Source organism: Amblyraja radiata, chromosome 34 (assembly GCF_010909765.2).
Source record: "Amblyraja radiata isolate CabotCenter1 chromosome 34, sAmbRad1.1.pri, whole genome shotgun sequence".
Taxonomy (NCBI): Eukaryota; Metazoa; Chordata; class Chondrichthyes; order Rajiformes; family Rajidae; genus Amblyraja; species Amblyraja radiata.
This window is the reverse complement of record NC_045989.1, coordinates 16,526,908-16,542,140: the sequence shown is the minus strand read 5'-3', so window position 1 is coordinate 16,542,140 and position 15,233 is coordinate 16,526,908. Positions and strand designations below refer to the sequence as shown.

The window sequence follows — 15,233 nt, the reverse complement described above, 5'->3', positions numbered from 1 at the left end:
AAGTCACCAATCCCTGTACGTCATCACCAGTTGAAAAGAAAACAAAAACAACCTGAATAAAGCCTAATATTTAAACCTTAATATTCAATTTGAGCAGCTCCAATAATTATGATAATATTCCTTTAAGTAGCCATATCTTCAGAGAAATAGCTCATTACAGACAATTCCTTGTGGAATTGATTGAGATTTTAGATTTAACAATTGACAACATGAAGATAGCAATTTTAATTATGTGTTGTGCATTAGTATATACATTAAATAAACCACTAGAGCTCGGAATTATGATGCACACAAAAATGAATAACACACCTGCATGATGCTCAGCAGGTAGTAGGCTGGTACAACTTCTGATTTCCAGCAGATGGCACTTTCAATAAAAGATTGTGACATATTTTAATGATAATCTTAAGTAAATAATAAGAATGTAAATAATTTGAATTGAAATAATACATGAGATGACTTTCAACCATCAATGAGATTTGCTGTCCCCCCCCCCCCCCCATATCAATGGAAATTGCAGAATCCTACAAAACAACCCAACCTGTGAAGTCCAAGCATTATCTGCCCAGATATCAACAAGAAGAGAATGGTTTCCTTGGTTATTATTGTCACAGATACTCAGGGACAGTGAAAAGGGCTATCCAATCAAATCGGATAACATTATACATAAATATAATCAAGACAAACTCAGGGAAGTTTTAAAATCTCTCACCAGTTACAGAATTGTTATCCCTTATGCAGATCACTCATATACTTCAGGCACAGCAACATTATTTCAAATCACAAGGAAGCAATTTTTATATTTACCCCTCTATATAGAAGTCAGTGGAGCAGGATTATAGTTGAATGATCTGCTGAAAATCAGAAGTCAATCTCCTTGTCATTTTCTGTCAGCGATCAAGCCAGCTCAGCTGACCCCAAGCAATTTTTTTCCCCCATACACTACCTTGACTAAAACAGAAATGTCAATTTTTGGCGATATATCTGCAGGACACCAATATTTAAACCTAGCTTCTTTGTTGAAGTATTTTAAACAACTGCCATAAAAAATTACAGCTCATAATCTGAAATACAAATATTTATTTCTGTGACTAGAACAAACCTTAAGATTTCAAATTAACACTGCATAGACTTTCCCTTACTCTTCTTTCAACTAATACACTCAGTTTAATCAGCAAATACAGAGCTATGTTCACATCTTCCTTTAAGTGCTTTGCAGTCAATTATAACACCAAACTATAATAAATAAAATGTAAATTGCTATCTATTTTTAGTTAATGCAAATTTTCTTTGCCTAGGGAATAATGATTGGAAGCTCTGCATTTGTTCTGTTTATCAAGTAGCTATTCAGCCTCCAGTGGGCCAAGTGCTTATGCAAGCATGCCGTTTAAGAGAGTCTGCAGCTGTACACACGGTTTCCAGGTAGGCTGCAGGTTTTATGAACAGCTGCCCATGGCTACACTAACTACTGCAGTCCCATCTGGAATGAAGGTCATAGATATTTCCAGGTTCAAGATTTGCAGTTTAAGAAAGCAATTGCAAAAAAAAAAAAAAAATTACAAAAAAAAAATCAGGCGATGCAGAATCAAAATGTCTTCATCTATTCTATTTGTTAAACATCGCGCAACCAGTCCATTCAGCATATATCAAGATATGACTCATCCAAGTGCACCTGCGTCCATGTGTTAACTGAAGTGCTGACAAATAAAAACCATATCAGCATTTGCACAACAAAGAGATGATTCCGGCAAGACAGCATCATTTTCTCTCTTGCTCTCTCAGTATTTGGAATAACCAAGCTTCTCTTGGCACCATGGGATTTTACTTCACGCAGGATTATAAACAGTCATTTACAATTTTGTTGTTTTAAAGAATAAAGCACATCTAATGCTACAGAAAATCCTGAAAGCATTAGATTATCAGAGGTATTAATGATTTTTTACCAAAACCTACCAACCTATCAAAGCATTTTATTCTCAAAGGATAAATTTCAGTGCAAAGAGGAATCAACAAAAGCGTTGCTTGAAAGCCTTTCTGATGTAAGCCTGAAGTTAGGAAAGGCTTAATGAAGCTTTAAAATCCACCAGGGCTTCACAATGAACATCTGACTTGGTGATTTATGCATATTAATAACCTCAGCCTACTCAGGCAATCTGAGTTGTACATGTCCTCGGAATCTTAATGTCTTCAGCTCCATTGGGATTATTACAAATGTAAATTTCTAAGATTCAGAGCTATTAATCTCTGTCTGTCCTCCTGTTCAGCAACATAATGACTAATTAAACATCAAAAGACCTGTACAGACAATCTTCTTTGACAGCTTCTGTCCTGGTTTCTCTCCCACGAGGGATTCAAATGACTGGGACAAGAGGTTAGATTGTACAAATAAGCCACATATCATCGTTACTAAATCCAGCAACTAGACATTTGCCATCAATAAGCATCGCAAGTTATTTCATTACTACCTTTTGTTGTCATGATCACAACATAAAATTGACAAAAAAAACTCTTCATTAAAAATACAACGACAATCACAAGGGTGCATTACGAAAAACTATACTCACAGATGAAGGCAAACCAGGAGGCACCTTTCTTACTTTTTGTGCTTGTGAAGGGTCTGTGCGGAAAGAAATAATATGCAATAATGAAAATACAAGAAACCCTGTTCAGTGAAAATTATGTAATTTCATTCAAATTTAGTATTTGCAGTAGTTTGATTTTATACAAATCAATGTTGCTGGCAATAAGTTGTATATTGCACCTTCAAAACATTTTCTTTAAAAAGAGGTATGGGGCATAACACGGATAAAGTCACAGAATGACCAAAATAGATTCCAATAGTTCTCAGGACAAACAATTGTGAAAGTTGCTAATGATGTCATGGTGTTAAGATGGATACAAAGCACTGCATGAAGAGCAACTGAAAGTTTTTGGGAAAGTTTGCAGCAGTTCAGAATTTGAGCTAACATAATTTTTGAGTCTGTGGCTTCGTCTGTAGGTAGATGAAAGCACATCCTCGCCTCCTTTCCCTAAATCCCCATAGTCAGAGCAGATATCACTGCCTCATGGATCTGTGTCCCGCTAGTTGTGGGGGAAAAAAAGGGAGAAACTCAACTAACCGGATGAAAAAGGAGAGAAAAAGACCACAGGGGTCTGAAAGATAAATTATACTGGGCAGTGTAGTGATACAGCAAGTGGAACCACTGCCTCACAGTGCCAGAGATTCAGGTTCAATCCTATCCTCGGGTGCTTTCTCTGTGGCGTCTGTGTATTCTCGCAGTGGCTATTTTCTCGGATTTCCTCCCACATCCTAAAGGCATGGGGGTTGACAATTAACTGCCGACTGTAAAGTGCCCCCAATGTGTAGGTATGTGATAGAACTTGGTGGAAGTTGATGAGATTGTAGGAATAAGTATGATAGTTGACAAAGATGAGGGATATATCTTTAAATTACAGCAAGAGGGAATGTCAACTCAGAACTCGATGAGGTTACCAGATACCAAAGCATAAGGCAAAAAAAATACCAGTGTCTGTGACAGCTGGTAGCAGTGTCCCAAGGGAAAAGAAAGAAATGCTGCAGGGTACATAAGGAGGAACTTAAATGGTAGAAGATGCACTCACATGGTCCCAGCTTTGATTCTGGGTCGCAGCCACAATGATGTTATCTGATAAAGTTCAGTCATAGTTCCACATGACTGAACTACAGTGGGCAGGAGTGAGGATAGGCACATGCAATATTTTTATAAAATTGGCCAACATTTAGGGAAACATCACATTGTATTTGCAGGCATTGTGAAGGCAATTAGATACTGGGGCTGGTTTGTCTTGGTTTGATTCAAGACAATTTCACCACTAAAAAAAATCGTAGTTTTAAAGGCGTGCCCTCACCCTTTCCAATTCCTAATTCTTTGACGAAGACAAACAAGACATTTGACAGAATTCAAGTAAATAGTTTGGGATGAAGTTTCAAGAGGACAAGGAACTCTGTTTCCATGACGACCTAAAGAAATTGATTACTTCTTTCGGGAATTTATTCCAAAGCATCTCAGAAGCTTTGTCTTGGCTGTCTGACATGACACATATTAGGAGAAAATATTCAACAAAATTCATCAGCTTCAATCAATTAATTTTCTATTGCAAGTTAATGGCATTTATGCATTTAGTTCAATAGCAAAATAAATATTAAAATTAGAATATAGGTGTTCAGAATCAATATCAACACTTTCTGATCCAATTATGAATTGCAACAACCCAGCTTTATCTGGGGGTAACGATTAGCCTTATTCCTCTTTCCCCATGGGCAACACCAGGTTTGATATATATTTAAGTCGCAAAATCAATTATGATTATTTAGCATTCACTTTCCGTAACTGCTTGCCAAATTGAACCCATCCTATCAACTGCCAAGCGATGAGACATGCTCTTCTACTGATTTGTCTTGTTTGATCATACTCTAAGATGGTGGCAGATTTTTCTGCTTAGATGCTCAGTCTGCAACCCAAGAATACCTCCAAGCTTTCAAGGTGAACGTGACAGATGAAGTAAGACAGTGGCGGACTGGGTCTAAAAATATTGGTTGCCAGGAGACAAAGGGGGCCCACTTCATCAGGGGCCAACTTGCCATCGGGCAAGCTGACACCCTGGCCAGTCCGCCACTGAAGTAAGATGTTACAGAGATATTTTGATTTGTTTTGTGGAGCCAACATCTCCATCTCCGCATCGCTCCTCACCCAAATACACTCAGAAAACTGTTCCCTTTGACACTCGGCTCTCCCTTCACTTTTCTTGTAATCTATACTGAGGGTTTGAACTGAGATGTGCTTTTCCTATATTGTGCTCAACAGTACCCATTCCATTCCTAGCTGAGCTCAGAAAATCTTCATGACAATTGTGGAATAATTGTAGGGGGGGGGGGCGAGATTGGAAATGTTGGGTCTTTTCACATTGTAATGCGACTGAGAAGAGGAAATATGTATCACAATGGCAAATAAATAGAAAAGGCTCAGGAGTTGCACCTTATCTGAGACATCCATGAACTGAGTCAGATATACATATGCATTTTTAGATGGTGGCGCCTCGCGGCAGCGGCCTCTGCAGTCCGTCTGTCTTTTTTTTCCATTTTTGTCCTGTTGAGTGTATAGTTTGGTTGTAGTTTATACATTGTTTTTAGCTGTGTATATGTGGGGGGGCCGGAGACTTTTAAATCTTTCCCTATATGGGGGACCCGACCTTTTCCCTGTCGGGTCTCCGTTGTCGTTGGGGCCTGGCACTGTGGAGTGGCCTCCAACCGGAACGACCTGGGGGCTCCAGTCGTGGAGCCTGCTGACTCACCATCGTGGAGCTGGCGGCTTCGGAGCATGGAGAGTTGTGGTGGCGCGCGGCTGCGACCCGACTTCGGAGGCTCCAGCTGCAGGCCCGGTGGACGGTGACATCGGGAGCTCGCGGGTCCCTGGTGGGAGACCGCTTTTCAGAGCTCCCACAACGGCAACTTCTCCCGGCTGAATTGCAGGGTTGAAAACGACCCGGAGCGGGGCCTTATACCGCCCAGCGCTGCTTTAACGGCCGCGGGACTTGCCATCGCCCACCGGGGGCTCCAACATCAAGACCCGGAGCAGGGCCTTACATTGCCCGGCGCAGCCTAAACAGCCGCGGGACTTGCCATCGCCCGCTGGGGGCTTTAACACCGGGAGAAGAATGGAAAACAGGGGTGAGACAATGACTTTGCTTTCCATCACAGTGAGCAGGAGATTCACTGTGATGGATGTTTGTGTAAATTGTGTTAATTGTGTGTCTTGGTTTTTTTTCTTCTTGTTGTATGACTGCAGAAACCAAATTTCGTTTGAACTTCATTTGAGGTTCAAATGACAATAAACGGTATTATATTGTATTTGCTGTATGTTTGATGACAGCCATCCATACAACTAGAAAGCCAACATCTGACCGTGACTACATAACTAGATTCCTGGACTGCAATCCAAATGTTATCCAGGGACCCTCACAGTGTGATACAAGTTAAGCATTTCTCCAATTAATATCCAAATTTAAAAAATCCCTGCCATTTGATCAAATTAGCAATGTTTTAAAGAAAGAAGCCAGAACACTTTCCAGATGACTGTAAACCAACTCGTGTATAAAAGCAAAATATATTTTTAATCAAATAAATAAGAAAGCTGAGAAGGTGCGAGTGGAGCATACAATTATTAAAACCGGAGACAGGGAAAACTGCCTTTTAATAACCTCAATAAGAGAAAATCCATGGAGATTGGATTCTATAAACAATGTTCCAATGAATAGAACAGATTAACTGTGTTATTCCATATATCCACTCTGTATCTGTTTCTAGTTTATACTACGGGTTCTTCAAACTTTCTAAGATACTAAATGGGCTCACAGACTGACTGTAAACACAAACCAAGAGCTGGTGTGTCATGAAGAGGTCTTCTGCGTGGATTTGTAGCAGTAAAAGGATAGTACACTGTTCCAGGTTTTCCTGAAGATGGTAAAGGCGCAGGGCTGCCTATTCCCACGTCTGATCGACGATTACTGGACTGCAAAACAATGCAACAATAGTCACTTAATTCCACTCTGCTGCAATGTTCAATATTGTCCATTCAACTCAAAACAACATTTGATCTTTAATCTGATTTACCTCAACACTTTCTCATAAACAAACTGAAAAATTAGAACAGTTTTGAATGCATAAATTTTGGCTTCAGCTTTAAGTGTCGAAACAACTTTACAAACGACCAGAAACAATTTATTGATAATACTACTTTTCAATTTTCACCTATATAATAAATTGGCATGAATGTCCAAATTTAGCAGGCAGCAAGCTTTTTCCAATCTAAAGATGTGTGATGCAACAGTTAACAAAGGTCAACAAATACGAGGAAGCCTGTTACATTACCAAGACCAGCTGTAGATTCTATTTAAACGAGAACACGAATCAGACCTCAAGTGACATTGCATTTATTAAGGATATACATTTAACGAGATTATACTGATTTGGAGATTATATATTGAATTATTACTATTTCATGGAAACAATACAATCCATCCAAGAGATACTGTTATATCTTTGCAAAAGTGTGCTTCACATTAACTTATTCACCGACACCATGATCCATAAAAAGAACATTTGTGTTTGAATAGAACATACTCACACCAAGGCACAACATTTCACTTTTTCAGATCTTTTCCTTACTGTTTTCAACCTACTGATTACAGTTTGGAAAATTCAATAGTTGAATCTTTGGCTTTGTAGGATCAATAAATATTGATTGCAACTCCTTTGGGAGGTTTAAGCATTCAGAAAGATAATCTGCTTGATGAAAAATGAGGTAGTATTTGAAACTGTCACATATCTGCCATCTGCTCTAAACCTGTGAAACCAGGGTCACTATTTAATATACATTTCACTCTAGAAATCAGTCCACTTCATTTCCTTCAACATACCAGAGTCAATATTCAATGATTTCTACAAAGTAATTTAAATACTTGTAATTGTGAGTTTTAATGCGTGATTCACAAAAACACGGAACATACATCCAATAATAAGCATCCCTAAAATAAATATTAAATATAACTAAAGTATACAAGCAGTTTTGGTCAAAATTAACTTGAAAGAAAATATCTATTTGCTCTATTTCAAAGATATCAGGCCAAAACCAGTGTCATATCAATGAGTTATTTCAATAAATGAAGTCTTAGAAATGTGATCAACAAAAACAGAAACTGATTATAATCCTCTCCAATGTTTTGTCCTACGCAAGATTCTATTAAACCCTTCTTATTAACTTGCAATGTTTCAAATCTAGTCTATTGTGCTCCGTTTTAATTGCTTTATGGAACTCGGCTCAAGGCTTAAAAGAATGCAAAGAAAAATTGACAAATGTCTGATTCTACATTATTGGCAACAAAAAAAACCTTTTAACTGAATGACAAAAACATCTGCAAAATCACAATGCTTCAAGGCAATCTCTTGAAATTTTAATTATCATCTTTGACGCTAAAAGGTCTTGCAGACATGGAGATAATGACAGTCATCCATCAACTGCATCCTGCCCGAGTAATCAGGCTAATCTAGCTCACTGGAGAAACAGACAGCAACCTAGGGTACCGAGTAATAAAACATTGTAGTACAATAAACAGATGCAAAGTAAATGTTGTCCGGGGTAAACATTGCTCTTGATTTACACCAGTGCATGGAAACAGTGAGCCCGATCAAGTCCAATGCATTGGTTGCCCATCCAGTCTCCAACACAAATAGCATTTCCAACTACTGAATCTGCACATCACACAAGCTACCTTCCACTCTACCCCTAAACTTACCAACTATTAACTTTCATCAAGGACATGTTGTTTTTCATAATTTTGCTGTATAGTTCTTTTAGTAAATTGTACATTAAAAAAATGATAATTCATAAACCCATTTTAACTTTTTAAACAGCTTTGAATATCCAAGGCTTTAGAATCTGCAGTAATGCCTTTGACAGCAGCAGGCAGTCATAAATCGTCAGTATTGCTCAGGTGGGACAGTGGAATTCACAACCAGCAGCCCACACTCTCTTGCACAGGACTGTGGAATGGAGTGCTCCAACTACAGCTCGTCACAAAATGGCTGCAGGATTAGCAGAACCAGGTCTACACAGTAGTCTGGACTTAAAATGACTCCTCCAGCCATTGAAAAGCAGCAAAAGAAAAATCGAGTATGGAATCTGGTTTCACATTTATTGTACTTAAACAATTCAACCATTATTCGCAGAGCTAGTTATACAGCATCAAGGCAGGCCCTTCAGCCCACAAAGTCCATGCCAACCTTTTTGCCCATCTACTCTTGCCTATTTGCCCACATTAAATGTATATTATTTGATGTCTTACCTATTCAAGCTCCTGTCAAAACATCACCTAAATGCTGAGGTTGTATGCAATTTCACCACCTTTCTATGTCTTGCCATTTCAAGTGCCTGTCTAAAATCGCTTAAATGCCATAGTTGTATCAAGTTTCACCACCTCCTCTGGCAGTGAGTTCCAGGTATAAATCACTCTGCAGGGAACAAAACATTCCTCTCGCTCAAACCCTCTATAAAATACCTTGCTCTCGCCTAAACTGATGCCATTCTTTTTGTTAGGCTGTGCCATCACTAAATAAAGTGGGTTTTTTTCTAAACTCAGTTAGGATGTGGGTGTTACAGGCTGGGCCAGTATTTATTTTCCATCCCCAATTGACCTTACGATCAATGCTGTCATCTTGAATCATATGGTGAAGATATTCCCATGTTTGTTGGGTCAAAAATATCAGTACAAGACATTACAGGCGATCATATCCTGGCATTTGTGCAGTAGCAATGTTAGATACCATTGATCAGCACATGCATGGACTGCTTCATTAGCTTGTGTTCTCAATGAATGTCGACACTATTCAATCTTCCGTACATCCGTATATCTGACTTTAATGGAAAGTAAGTAATTAATTCACTAGCCCGAGAAATCCCTCCAATTATGTTCCAAGATTAGAACAATCACTCTCCAACAAGGCATCAGCTTCATCTGGTGCAAAATACATTCCACTCAATGGTGAATTTCTCCCCAATTGTCAAGAGTATTTTAATGCATATGCCCCAAATCAGAATAATTAATGTTTTACTTACAACAGCACAACAGGTATGTAAACGTAGTACTCAGCAGGTACCATAATAAACTTGAAAATTACCATCAGCTGATTTGGTTTCTCATCTGATATGTCACGTTATCTTCATAAACATGTTCAATTGCAAAATTTGCAATTCTATCTTTTTAGAAATATTCAGGATATAGAGTATCAAAGTCTACCTTACATACATCAAGAAAATGTAAATGACAGTCAAACTTAATGTTACTGCTCCAATAGCCCCATCCTGATCTGAGAAATGTCTTTGCAACTGGTGGAAGTAATGTGTGAAGGAAATTTCAGATTCATCATATAAAAGCCATTTTACAACTTTCTGCATAAAGAAACAAAATACCCCAGTGTTTGCTAGCGCTAACTGCCCAACCACCCCCCTTCATTCAAATTCTCCCATAAATTCAAGAATTGTTCAAGTTGCAGAATTCTAAAAACCTCCAGGAGTCATGGGATAGGTGGGATGGGAGTAGCACCTAGTTAATTCAAAAGACAAGCTGTTCAAAAAAGATTTGACATGAAACCTTCCTGCAGTAATCAAACTGATGCCGTTGTCTAATAAAAACACATGCTGCCGATTCAGGCTGTTTAAGAGAATGGAGGCTGTTTAAGAGATTTGTTTGAAAACAGACAAGGTAGTCTTTTTTACTTGTAAAAGTGTTTTATTAAACAACGTAACATCCACTGAGATAATTGAAATTCGCCATTGGATGTAGGACATTCAAATTCTATAACATTGTAATCAAAGAGGGGAAGACATGAACAAATGTTTAGGTTTATCGAACCCCATTGAAATTGTTCTTTTATGGAAGAATCAGGAACGGAACCCTTACGTAACTCAGGGACTGCTTGTATCTAAAAACCATTGTAACCCCAAAACATTGCAAAACAACCTCAAAAAGAACTAAAAAGGAATTTGCCTTCCCACTTGTCCCCAAATCAACTGTCTTACATTTCCCACAAAACTACTCTGCAAAATAACTGCTACAAGATCTGAAAAGTGATGCATCAGAATAAATGTCTGGGTATCTTACTGACACTGGACTCCATGTCCAAATCCAATAACGGCAGGATTTCTGCATTTAACAAGCCATGAGCGGAGGCTCTTAAATGACTGCAGCAAAACAATTAAATACTGATGGTTATCTGCAAATTGTCAGCTGCTGACAAGTAGGTTACCATGTAAACAGAGCTGAGAGATCAGCCAAAAGATGAAGCATTTGCAAACACTTTTCCATTTGATTTCTCAGATAGCACTACATTAATTTTTTTTTAAATCCAAGAGGGACACAGGGAACTGCAGATGCTAGAATCTTGCTTACAGCACAAAGTGCTAGAATAACTTGGTGGTCTCAACCCGTAATGTCATATATTCATATCCTCCAGAGATGATGCCTGACCCGTTGAGTTACTCCACACTTTGTGTTCTAATTAAAACACATGGTGCATCAGGCTTTAGTTTTATGGCCAGAAGGGAAAAATAAACATTTGAAGATATGTTATGTGAATGGCTGGTGGCTCTAGCTGCAGTTAACAATATTTATTTTGCAGTAACTATATTCATACAGATTTCAATCATTTAAGTGAGTACATTTTCCCACATCTTTCAAACAATACTTTAATATGAATTCTGCAACATAATCTTGCTTTTCCCAATAACATATGGTACATATTTGAGAATGTAGCAAATAGATGCAGATGCATTCAATTAAAAAATGCTGCACATGACAGAAAATGCAGGAGTAACTCAGCGGGACAGGTAGCATCTCAGGAGAGAAAGAATGGGTGATATTTCGACCCAAAACATCACCCATTCCTTCTCTCCAGCGATGCTGCCTGTCCAGCTGAGTTACTCCTGCATTTTGTGTCTATCTTCAAGGAAAGGGTTGGAGCTTCATGGTCAAACTGTGCACCATTTGTTCATTTTGTTATCAGGCTTTCAAAGATGTTAGATTCTCTCTCATCTTATCCATGCATTCCTGCCCCACCAATGTTCACCAAGACTTCATAGATTCTTCCTTTTGTCATGTCCGTACCGGCATAAAGCATTCACACAGCTTGATACCTCCTATTCCATGCTCTAAAGTTATTTAGTGGAAGGGAAGTTGCACAAGCAGCTGACTGCTGCGGTAACTCAGTGGGTCAGGTAGCATTTGGGTTAGATTTCAATTTGAAGCATCCCTACAGAAAGTCAATTTCCCTCCACATATATTGCCTGACCTGCCGAGTTCCTCCAGCAATTTGCTATTTGATCAGGATTTCAGCATCTTTAAATTCTTATCTCCTAAATAACATACGTCCAGTTTGCAATTAAAAGTGTATCCTGAATGTGGAAGAGGAGGATGTACACACTTCTGTGATGTTCTGTGGCATCTTCCCTAATAATAATAATAATATCTTTTATTGTCATTGCACGTCAGTGCAACGAGATTTAGTGTGCAGCTCCACTGATGTACAAGAAAGGTAAATAAATACCACCTAATTATAAATTTTAGGGTTTTTCTTGATTTTGCTGGAAGTATATTTTTCATGCGTTCTCTTTATCTTCCTGTGTAGGAAGGAGCTACAGATGCTCGTTTACATCAAAGATGAAATAGTGGACCACAAGAACACTAATATTACTGTTATTTTAAAAAAAAGGCATACATTAAGTCAATTTTAATATTGGCAGTGAACAAGTAGTTGAAATAAATTCTAAGTGAAAGCACAAACAAGCAATTAAAGAGTAATTGGTCACAGTAAGTTATTCCTAGTGATAGATAAGTGGTCGAATCAAATTTAGTTTTAAGTTTAGTTTATTATTGTCATGTGCATCGACGTACAGTGAAATGCTTTTGTTTGTGTGCTATCCAGAGAAAAGACTATACATGAACACGATTAAGCTGCCCAGTGCACAAGTAAAGGATGAAGGGTACAACATTAAGTGCAAGATATAAAATTAAAGTCCGATAAAGTCTGCTTAAAGATAGTTTGAAGGTCTCCAATGAGAGAGTTGAGAGGTCAGGACTGGACTGGTCGATGAGAGGATCGTTCAGTTGCCTGATAGCAGCTGGGAAGAAACTGTTCCTGAATCTGAATATATGCATTCTCAAACTTCCAAACCCGCAATTGCAGCAAATTATGGACGCACCCCAGACCATCACACAAATCAACCTCCCTTCCGTTAGAAACATAGAAACATAGAAAGTAGGTGCGAGAGTAGACCACCAGGTCCGTCGAGCCCGCACCGCCATTCGCTCATGGCTGAACACTAAACAGACACACTTACCCACAAACAGTAGACACAAGACACAGAACACAAGACACTACCCTCCCCTTTATACCGCTATCACCCCTCTCCACCCCAAGAACCTCGCGATCTCCTGGGGGAGGCAAAAAACCGGATAAAAACCCAGGTCCAATTCGGGAAAAAAATCCGGGAAATTCCTCTCCGACCCCAATCCAGGCGATCGACACTTGTCCAGGAGATCACTCAGGTCTTACTATACTAACCATACCTAGGTCCATATCCCTGCCCTCTCCCCGTAGCCCCTTATCCCCTTGGCAGCTAAAAAACCATCTATTTTAGTCTTAAATATATTTAAAGTTTCTGCTTCCACTGCTCCCTGGGGCAGTGAATTCCATAAATTAACCACCCTCTGGGTGAAGAAGTTCTTCCTCATCTCAGTTTTAAAAGAGCCCCCCCTTATTCTGCAACTATGTCCCCTAGTTCTAGTTTCCCCGATCATTGGGAACATCCTCGGTGCATCCACCCGATCAAGGCCCCTCACGATCTTATATGTTTCAATGAGATCGCCTCTCATTCTTCTAAACTCCAAAGAGTAGAGTTCCAGCCTACTTAACCTTTCCTCATATGTCAATCCCCTCATTGCAGGAATTAATCTTGTAAACCTTCGCTGCACTGCCTCCAGGGCTAGTACATCCTTTCTTAAGTATGGACCCCAGAACTGTACACAGTATTCCAAATGTGGTCTCACTAATACTGTGTACAGCTGCAGCAAGACCTCCGTGTTTTTATACTCAATCCCCCTAGCAATAAAGGCCAAAACTCCATTGGCCTTCCTGATTGCTTGCTGCACCTGCATACTAACTTTTAGTGATTCATGTACTAATACCCCTAGATCCCTTTGCGTTGCATTACAACGCAGCTCCTCCTCATTTAGAAAATAACTTGCCCTATCATTTTTTTTCCCAAAGTGAATGACTTCACATTTATTAGTATTAAATTTCATCTGCCAAGTTGTTGCCCACTCACCTAGCTTATCTATATCCTTTTGCAGACTCTTCCTATCCTCCTCATCCCCTACTTTTCCTCCATTGACTCCATTTATACCTCACACTGCCACTGCCTCTTCTACATACCTCTTTATACCTCAAACCTGCCTCCAGTTTCTTCCCAGCTGTTATCCGGCAACTGAATCATCCTACCACAACTAGAGAACAGCTGTGAACTACTATCTACCACATTGGAGACCCTCAAGACGATCCTTGATTGGGGTTTGCTGGCTTTACCTTGCACTAAGCGTTATTCCTTTATCATGCATCTCCAATGGCTCAATTGTAAACATTTATTGTCTTGCTGCTCACTGGATAGCACACAACAAAAGCTTTTCACAGTACCTCAGTACATGTGACAATCAACTAAACTTCTGCACCACGCTGATGGGAGAGGGGTGAAAAGGGAATGACGTAGTTTATGTCATTCCTGCGTTTTTCAGCTAAGACATCGAACAGAAGAGCATGGAGAACATACAGGTGTTTTAAGATACTAGTTAGGCTACAGCTAGAATCCCATGTATAGTTTTGACCAACTCACCCCCAGAATGGATGTGAACACAAGAGGATTCAGAGGATACACAAATATAATAATTTCACTCAAATGCGGCTGCAGGATTCTTTTAAAGCACAAAACTGATAATCATATTTCAAAGATGATCTTGAAGAGATGTAACCCTCAAGATCATGAATTCTTTATTATGCTTACACCTCCAATATCTCAGTCACTAATCTAAACTGCAACATTAGCATCATTAATTTCCATTCACACCCTCCTCCCCAGCATTTTCACTTCCTTACAGCATCATATTCTTCTAAACAAATCTTTATGCTGCCACACACAAAATCTTATTTATTCATTCCCTTATTTGCCCCACTTCTCAGAATTAAATTATGGGGTTTTTTTTGTCCAAAACCTCAAAACATTTGGTTTCTTTTTAAATGTTATTTATCTCTAAATTTTCTTCATTTTCTTTCTGAATTTCACTTTTAATTTCATTTCTTTACTTTTGATGTTCTTCCAAAACTTTTGAGTGTGTTAAGTTCTTCATTTCTGACATGCTTTCCTTTTTTGACTTATCCTACCCTCCAAGCACATCATCTTCCAGGGAGCTTGTTATTTGTAGAGTACCATGGATTTTTTGGTGGGATGATATTAACCCTGAACTCCTTGGATTTCTTTTTTTAAACACATTCCATTACACCAAGACCAATTTACCTTCTAGTAGCTGTTTCCAGTCCACTTTGTGACAGCTTTGCCCTAATTCATTGTTCTCCTGGCAATAAAAGATATACA

General features: G+C 38.9%; 1 protein-coding gene across 23 annotated transcripts in view; it reads right to left on the bottom strand.

The window, feature by feature from the left end:
• The window catches only part of tcf12 (transcription factor 12), a 151,690-nt gene that overhangs the window by 63,404 nt on the left and 73,053 nt on the right, over positions 1–15,233 (bottom strand). For 12 of the 23 annotated variants that reach the window (XM_033050557.1, XM_033050558.1, XM_033050554.1 and 9 more), the window contains 2 exons: positions 6,392–6,548; positions 2,565–2,617 (listed from right to left, as the gene is read on the bottom strand). The exons of 3 other annotated variants lie outside the window; for them this stretch is intronic. In XM_033050557.1, coding sequence (XP_032906448.1) covers positions 2,565–2,617; positions 6,392–6,548 — 210 coding nt within the window. Of the gene's footprint in view, positions 1–309; positions 368–2,564; positions 2,618–6,391; positions 6,549–15,155; positions 15,214–15,233 lie in introns of those variants that run through there. 8 more of the 23 variants (XM_033050564.1, XM_033050569.1, XM_033050571.1 and 5 more) reach the window with 4 other exon arrangements.